The 9,366-nt window shown below is 38.5% G+C and overlaps 1 protein-coding gene across 2 annotated transcripts in view; it reads right to left on the bottom strand.

Moving 5' to 3' along the window:
* RYR3 (ryanodine receptor 3) overlaps positions 1-9,366 on the bottom strand; it is a 585,375-nt gene that overhangs the window by 34,098 nt on the left and 541,911 nt on the right. The window contains exons 95-99 of one of the 2 annotated variants that reach the window (XM_025197736.1): positions 7,516-7,558; positions 6,831-6,958; positions 6,148-6,208; positions 4,622-4,768; positions 1,912-2,046 (exon numbers count right to left, since the gene is read on the bottom strand). In XM_025197736.1, the coding sequence (XP_025053521.1) occupies positions 1,912-2,046; positions 4,622-4,768; positions 6,148-6,208; positions 6,831-6,958; positions 7,516-7,558 (514 nt within the window). Of the gene's footprint in view, positions 1-1,911; positions 2,047-4,621; positions 4,769-6,147; positions 6,209-6,830; positions 6,959-7,515; positions 7,559-9,366 lie in introns of those variants that run through there. The other variant, XR_003092800.1, reaches the window with a different exon arrangement.

Raw genomic sequence — 9,366 nt, 5'->3', positions numbered from 1 at the left:
AGCAGATGGGGCTGGGTGGGGCAGCCATCAGGGGGGCTCTGGGAGCAGGTGGAGGATGGAGCCAGACGAGGCAGTGATCGGGGATCTGGGGGAGCAGGTGGGGCGAGCGGAGGTCCCCCCATGGTTCTCCTCCCCAGCCCTGCAGTGGCCCCCCCACTTACCGGCAGGAGCCCAGGTCCAGTTCCCTGCATGGGTAGGCAGTGTGCGCTTCATCACTGGGGTGAGGCCCAGCCATAGAGACACTTTGGCTGGCTACCAGAGTATCTCGGTGGAGGACTGAGCCTCTGGCTGCCTCAGGGCATGGACTGGGACTGTGTCCTGTCCTGCTTTTTCTCACCACATTTTTTTTTGACCCCTGGATATCCAGGGATCTAATTTTGCCACAGCACTGAAAATTTGCAGTGCGGGGAACATTTTTTCGTTCCCACACATGCCCCTCGCAGCTTCTCAAAGGGCTTTGAGATGATGCAAGACACATGTACGCACTCATGTGGGTGTTCCCATTGTGTTTTGATGACTTGTAGGTCTTGGAATATTTTCAACATCCAGATGCCTATGTCATTTCTTTTTTTACTATAGGTAACATAAGGCCTTTTTTCTTACTTCATTGTGTGATTTGATGAAGGCTCCAGAAGTTCCCATTTACAATAAAGCTCACTATGCCCAATTCTTAAACACAGGAGTCTTTATAGAAAATTCAAGTGGTATATCAAGAACTACAAGCCATCATTGAGTCATGTTACAATGAACAGTCCCATGATTCAGTTCCACTGTGCTGCCTTATTCACCTCTGTAAATCAGTTTTCTTACATTTTAAGTCTCTTCAGCCACACAATCGATGTCAAAGATATACTCAAGAAAGCCCTGGCCCTGTTGTTTAATCACAAAACAGCATTTCAGTCTAAATATTTGTTCTTCATGACAAATGCTTTAATAAAAGTAAATAAGCATTGTGAAAAATCTAATCTTGCATAAGAGAACATCAAATACAGGTTTCTACTGCTCAGGAAAGATGCAGCTACAGATAAAAATGTTCATTCTGAATTATTTTAGCTCATTAGGCAGAACTATTTAAAATGTAATATGCTTTACTAACTTAATTATCTCAGCTACTTCTATATGTATGACTGGTAAGTGAGCTTTATGTCAGGTGAGACCTTTATATTCAGCCCACAAAGGGACCGATTAAAACTGTTGTATGGAATAGCATTCATACTTCCTGTCACTCACATATCTGACTTGCTCTGAATATTTTATACAGAGGTCATGAAAAAGAAGAATACATTCAAGAATACATACACTGCATCTCAGTTTGGGGGTCTTTTGTTCTGCAGACAATAGATGGCAGGGGCGATGCAGGGTGAATATGATTGGTGCATTTCCCTTTTGCCTATGCCATTCGCTACTACTATAGTGGCCTAATTTTAATTCATTGTTTTTTTTAAGTGATATACTGTATAAAAAATTAATTGTGGAATTTTCCTTGTGCAATGAAGAAATCAAGGTGCCTTCACATCAGAGTAAATATTTTTGGGGTACATACCACATGTATCTCATACAGCCTGTATATTTATAGGCCGATAGGTGAAGAGTAGGAAAGCAGCAGTAACGTCTGCTCATTACCAACAAATGTTTGTCTTCCCCAGCCTCAGATATCCACCTTGCTTGTTCTGTCATAACTAAACTGTAAGTCACAAGCATTTTGAAGCTGGGACCTGCTCAGTCAGAAGGTGGCCACCAGAAAACAAATAAAGACCCAGAGTTTTTGGCTTGGCCAAGCTGAGGCAGACGCAAAGGCTAGAATTCTTAAAAATAAACTTCTGTTCTGGCTTTATTAAGTGCTTTTTTGTATACTATTCGCATTGGGCTTGAAAACTCAGGTTATAAAAGTGCCAGTGATAATTTAGTTACCGTCATCATGTCATCACACTTCATGTCTGGCTCATCTTCATCTTCACTTTTGTTGTAGAACTTGCGAAAGAAGTTGAATGCCACAACCGTGTAAAGGTACACTACTACAGCCAAGAGCCCTACAGTCAGCACCAGCTATGTATAAAAAAAAACAAAACCAAGAAAAAGAAATTTTAATCAAAATCTGAAAGTGTGACATGTTTCAGTGTCAGTCACTGAGTACTGATGAACTACATAAAGTCATGAAATCCTTTGCATTCCCTAAAATACTGGAAGTGGATGATGATATTCCTTTTCTTTTTCAATAAGGATTAAAGGTGGCAGTTGTGATACTGGTTTTTCATTCTGCTGCTCAGATCAATTCGGTGCTTCATAGGTTCAGATTCCACAACAGAATAAAACACTTTAAATCTATACTTTGATACCTGATTGGAGATCGGCTACCCTGAGACTGCAACAGAGTAAGCTTGACAGCGGTGTGATTGCCAGCCCCAGGACCACACTGAAGTGTCAATGGGCACCTGGGGGATCCCAAAGGGGAAAGCTCATGCAGGCTTCCCTGGGACTTCGCTAGCTGGGCTAACTACACTCTCCCACCATAAACCTAATTCATCTCTGCTTCAATAAAGTGGCATAAATTGATACCAGCTATGTCATGGCCCCAAATTTTAGGCTTTTGTGGCATGACAAGAGTATTGATCTGTGTTTAATTAGCCTTGGTGCTGCCGTAAAATATTTTATGCTGACACAAAGGCAATTTCTTTGTACCATAGAGATGTAATAAGTTCTCTCTTCTGTAAGAGTTTCTCTCTTTTGTTATAGAACTCTTTAGAAGAACAGCATTCCAGGTTTCAAATTTTTGCTCTTAAGCACACCTTCCTTGTTTTGCATGAAAACTCAGTACATAATGAATCAGTCATACGTTACTCATTGGCCTTGGATTTTAGGAGCTGTCATTCAGTAATGCTGTTACTGAAGGGAATCTACATGCATGCATACATAAAATTAGAAATCATGGTAGAATGGATTTTCATATTAAAAAGAAACATATAAACATTTTAGTGGCTAAGTTGGCAATTCATGTGGATCAATGTGTATACTTTTAAAGTGTATGTCTGTAGTTGAAAACCTGCAATTGTCTTCCAGTGTTCACATCTGTGTTGATAAGAACAGTGATAACATTAGTGGTATTAATCTTTGCTTGTCAGGAAAGCTAGTCCTGGCAGGTTTATTGAAAAATTGCAACCTTGAATTGAAGTGGCTTCATCAGTACATTCAGCCTTTGAGTTTCCACAGTGGGAAAAAGTATAAATCATGAAATTAAAATATTAAATAAGTAAACAACCAAGTGTAGCCAGCCTGACAAAAAACTGAGAGGATCATCTTTGGGCCCGAAGTACCAAGATAGCACTAAGTGTCATGCATTAGCAACCTCCTTTGCTTTGCAAAGAGGCCACAACTAGCTGTCTTTTACTGAGAAAATGGATCACGTGACTGTAGAGTCTTCCTGGGAGAAAGATAAAAGGAGGCTGGAATTATAGGGTACTGATATAAGAGTTCCTTTGGAAGGTGAGCAGCTTACTATGCAACATTCCTGATACCTATTGGAAAAAAACTACATGAAGATGTTAGGGGACATTTGGAGAGCAGAGTAAGCATCAGTATGAAAGTTCTCTCTTAGACTCCTCCCCTGAAAGAATCACAAAAGTAGCCTTCTTCTGTAGGACTATTCCTTGGCATACATGTTAGAATCTGTCACAGCCTAAATGCAAATCCAAGACATGAGGAAGGAGCTACATGTGCTCCAGTTGCTGCTTAAAAATCTCATTTTCTGAAGCTTCACCTACAGGTTTGGCTGTGGGTTTAAAGTGGTGATTTGAAGGATTCTTTTGGTTCATGACTGTCTGCAAATACTGGGACTGGATCTGATGGTCAGGAGGCCCAGTCAAATCCTATACTCCTATGCTGTCAGGCTGGTCTCAGTTTGTTTTATACAATTTGACATTTTGTAGCAACAAAGATAATGGTGTTAGTTTTCTTTCATTTACAAGCTTGGTCTTAAAACATCGATGTCATTTGTTGCACCTTTATGTGGACCCAAATGACTTGTGGTAGTTAGACACACCAGTATTTTTTTAAAGGGCAGCAATAAGTTTGAAAATACAACGATGGCACCTGTACTGCTGCAGTGGTAATTTGTAAACACAATTTCTTTACAGTGATAGCACTATTACTCATGGCACTGCTATCCATTTAGACCAGGGCTGCCCAAATAGATAGTATTCTATGTCTGCCTTTATCTCCTGGGCCCCACACATTTCCCCCCCAACACACACTTTGGATGCTGTTCCCACCACCCATTGACAGCTCCTTCCATTGCCTGCTCCTAGCATCCTCCCTATGCTGCTGCAGCTTCCTCTAGCTTCTGCTTCTTGCTGGTGCCTTTGGGGGTGGCACAGCCTGTGGTTCATGGCCCCAGGAGATTAGAAGTAGGACAGCCCCAATTTAGACCATAAATACATATATGACATTAACTTACACCAGTGTTTTAGCCCTATTTTTTCCTAGAATATTTGTACACTGGATTTGAGAAAATTATTTCAGTGTAGGACTGTATACCAAGTGATCACTCTTTTTTGTTTGTGCATGAAGGTGGATTATAAAAATGTGTCACGTGTCCAGGCTCTCAGATTTTGTATACAGTACCCACCTGTTTGCCATTATGAGTTACAGAAGACAGAATGGTTCGCAGTGTCTTGAAACCCATAGCAATATCCAGCAAGTGAGCAGCAAAGAAGAAGTTGTTGTAATGGCCAAGGATTGACATTGTTGTGTACCATGCTAGATACAAGAAGGACTGCAGAGAATATGAAAAATTACAGAACATTATCAGATGCTAATTCACCTAGCTGAATACTTCACTGACTGACGCTGTGAACTGTAGGCAGTAATTTAATGGTTTGAGCTTTTGAATCAAAATCTGAATTTAGCATCTATATATTATTTACACAAAAGGACTTTTCAGTCATATTCTCTTTCTCTAGCACACACATCACTCATATTATTTCAATGTTTCATCAGTCACGTACATGAGGTCTTCAATATTTACTTTAAATCTTTCATCTGGTTATGATTTCCACAACAGATTTGCTGATATCAGAAGTCCATCATTTAAAACTATCCTGTTTATCTAGAGCTGGAGAGCCTGCTATGTAGTAATCTGAATCTCAGCTGTAATATGTGAACAGTAGTTCACACATGCAAGTGCAACACGCAGGTCTCAAGGAAAGAGAATGCACTGTGTTGCTCTTAAACCACTTCTGTTTTACTCAGACCGGGTCCATGGGGGCACTCTGACAAGTTAAGATGAACTGACTAAAGATGTGAAATCAATGCATATTATGTACGGTAAAGTAAGGCCACTTTACTCCTCAATGAGAGCATCCGTACAGGGGTTTTAATGTGTTTTAACTTGTGCACATTGACTTTACACCTGTAGTTGATTCACCTTAACTTTCTTCAGTAAACCCTCATTTACCAGTGGGAATTTTAAAGCAGTTTTTCACCTTTAGAGGGGACTGTGAGGGTTAAGAAAAGGTCCTAAAGAAGGTTGCACTAAATACTGACCCCTACAGGTAGACTTTGCAGTTTTAAGATGGAACAAGTTTTCACAGATGCTACTTATGCTGTAGCTGCTCAAAAATGCAGGACTTAGGTCTCTAAGGCTATCACATGGACAATTTTTACAACCCCAATAACAACTTTAATCCAAAACCCAGAACAGATTACAAATATTTTAAGTGCCTGATTCCTTGTAATAGATTTCAACTATTATACATTTCAACAATTACTGTTAATTAAATTACACGATTTGATATTATAATTATAATACCTTCTCCATATTAGCCTATGGCATTAATGGTAAATAGTCTATCACAAAATTTAACTTAAAGGTGTTGAACTAAGTATAAAGACAGATCAAGCATTTTTATATTAACTGCATTAGTACATTGCTAGTAAATTATTGACAAATGTTAATTTTTGCAGTTTCTTTGGTTATCTATGTTTATTTCACCAAAATATAATGGCTGCCTCAGTTTTCTACAATGTCATTTACTCTTATTTCTATTTGTTCTATTTCTATTTGTTAAAAAGGCATCCAGAGCGCTGGGCACAGAATGTATCTTTGAACTTAAAATAAATGAAAATGTCTTTTTTCCAGGCTTCCATACTTACATTGTCAGTGAAAACAACACCAAGCTTCCAAATATGGTATTTTGTATCAACAGAGCTTAACCTATGAAGCAGAATTTTTTGAAACATAAATGTCAGGGTTAATTAAGTATTTAATGACTTCCTTCCTTATGTTTAGCCATCTAAACACACCTGCATATGTATAGCTAATTTAACAATTTTCTTCAGAAAAAGTAACTGCTGAGTTAGGCTTCTGGAATTCTATTTGTATGTATTTTCCTTAGGTGATCATATGTATTAGACTTATTTTATGCCTGTTACTTGGGGAGAGGGATCTACTTTAGAGACTATTCTGAGAATTCTTTCCAGTCACATACTATGGTCAACAAAGCACTTTTCCTTGCCATTTGATATTAGATACTAACTAGATAATAACAAGAGTTGCTCAGTCAAAAATGTACTGCTGCAAAAAAAGGCTTCTGGTTATTTCAGTTCCTAATATTTGATACTTTCATAGTAATTTTACAACATATATAAACCTGCTTTTAGTTTACTTCCTCTCTAGAAAGAAGCCTTCTCTATGGGGCTTTTCCATACTGTGAAAAGTAAAACTATACACTCAGCATATCCAAATTGTTCATGTCTTTGATAATACAGTTAACACAACCAATTATCTAAAGTGTTCTAAGAATGGCTCTTTTTTTTCGGCTCTCCAAATATCGTACCATGACACAAGAGATGCCTCATCCGGTTCAGTTTCTTCCACTGGACTAAAGTCCAGGGCATTTTTGTCCAAACCCAAGAGCTCTGCAATACGGTCTGCTCCATATAAGTCACCATACTTGTTAATAACCTACAAGGGGAAATTAGACACTTCTGATCAGGGTAGGACACTGGCGTCATCCGTTTCACTTTAAACCAACATTTGGCAGAAATTTAAAACCTGTCTTCCAGGTTAGCACAGACAGAACAATGAGAATTCAGAGGAAGAGAGAAAAAGCATTAAAAAAATGAAAACTAGAAGCATAAAAGGCTATTATCTGAAAGCTTCTGTATAATTTAAAGTCATTTAAGCTGGCATGTTTTTCTTTTTTTAGGAGGATGAGGGGGCTTTGTATCCTAAAGATGACAATGGCTGTAAATTGGAACTTCATGGCTGATTGACAGCATAGAGTTATTTAGAATATATGAGTCTAGGAATTAAGCTAAAGCGTTCTCCTTTTTCCCTCCTCCCCCACCCATATCACAATCGACTGTTCCCAGCAGGATTTACCATAACAATGAGAACCATGAAACAAAATGCAACTTTCAAATGTTTGTATACTTATAGATTTACAAATACAGCTATTCAAATTAACTAAACAGTATATTGGTCTTACATTAGCTATAATTATTTTCTAGGAAGCCTACCTTCCGTTTTACAAATTTGTCCCAATAATTGTTAGGAAAGGACCTGCAAAGACAAGGAGAAGGTTTTCCTAAGTTAATTAATCCATTAATGGAGACAAAAAAATTACTGTAAATTCATGATCACAGTAATATATTGTGACCTGATTTTTTAAGGCACTGCTTAAGCTTTGAGCACAACTCTTTTTCTGGTCAGTGTCATTGCAAGGAGAGTCTGGCCTGCATGAACTATGATTCACTGTAAGACCAACATCAATTTTTCCCATTATCCTATCCAGAAGTATCCATGATTGAAAGATAAAGAACCCATTGCTAATCGTTTGCAGGTAATGCTCATCATTGCACAATATTGGTAAGGCTGTAATAATAAACCCATACAACATTATGCAAATCCAGCCATAAATCACAAATTCTTTTTAGCTCAAAGTCCAACATGCAACACAAATGAATTTTGCATTCTGCAGCTAAAGAAATTTCTCAGTGCAGATCATTCTTTCAGTATTCTTTCAGCATGTTAACCTTCATTATATAGTAGACTTGGATCACGTAGGTGTACTTGCAGCACTAATGGCACGGGCCACTCTCCACCAGATAAGTCTTTACACTACCCTTTAGTAACGCCACATGCCATTGCTTGCTGTCTCCAAAGGTTGGTTCCTTTCAAGTAAAAACAAACAAAAGAGTTATAGAGTTACAGAGTTATAGCTCTGTACTTGCAAAAGTACAGAGCTATAACTGTTATGTTACAGAAAACTCAAAAAACCCCAGTTAAGTCCCTAGATAATTCTCCTAAAATCTCCTCTGACATAGAATCTTGGCTCTTTTAGTTCCCCTGCTACCTCCTTGAAATTACAGAATTTTAACAATGAGAGAGACTGTAACAGGCATTGGAAAATATTAGAAACTTGATCTGTAACAGATAATAAGACCTTCAAAGCAATGCCTTTTCTTTCATTATCTCTATTGAGAAGAAAGAATTCTTTAGGTGAAATATTTTATTGGACCAACTATTTAACTGGAACAGATGTTAGATAAGCTTTCAGGCACAAAGTGCCCTTCCTCAGCTCTGAGCACAGATCTTTGTGTCTGAAAACCTGTCTGACTTCTCCACAGGCTATACTGTTGGTCCAATAAAAAATATAACAAAAAAACCCCAAACCCAAACCTTGTTACTTGCATATTTCCTGAACCATTGTAGCTACACCAGCACTCCAACCCTACCATTATCTCTAGTGTTAAACAGGAAAAAAGTTCCATGATTTCACAAACTTCATAATATACCTCCAAAATATACCACTTCATCCATTTAGGGATGACAGTGGCTAAGTCTCTCTCATCCAAATCTTGCTACAGATGAGTGCACAGAAACAGGGGCATTTCCTTACTTTTCAGCATGAAAACTGTAACTTAGTTTAGCTGGTTCAGTTTCTAGGTTCCTCCTTGCTTACCAACTTGTAAGATGAGCAATCACTATTCAGAATTTCTCTGTGTTGGATTCTTTCCTCTAATTTTCCAAATCAATACCTTCCTATTTGACAGAAATTGATTAGTTTTATCTATCTTGGTAAGTAGGAGAGCAGCCTCCTGTTGCTGTCTGGGCTTGCAAAGGTCAATGAAAAGATCTACAGTAGAGATTCCCCAATTCTCAGGGACACTGGATTGGTTTAACCAGCATGCTATGAAGATATGCAGAACTGGTTCAATTAGAGACCTCATTTTAAGCACTTAAAGCACTTTTTCCTGAAGGGTTTGAGGCTGCCTTAGGAACAGCTCCTTTTTCCCATGGCTGAGATTTTCCCCATGAACAATCTTAGTCACTTCATCCCTCCACTGCTACTCCAAGAAGAGCCTCAG

Source organism: Alligator sinensis, unplaced genomic scaffold (assembly GCF_000455745.1).
Source record: "Alligator sinensis unplaced genomic scaffold, ASM45574v1 scaffold262_1, whole genome shotgun sequence".
NCBI lineage: Eukaryota > Metazoa > Chordata > Crocodylia > Alligatoridae > Alligator > Alligator sinensis.
This window is presented reverse-complemented; position numbering and strand designations above follow the sequence as displayed.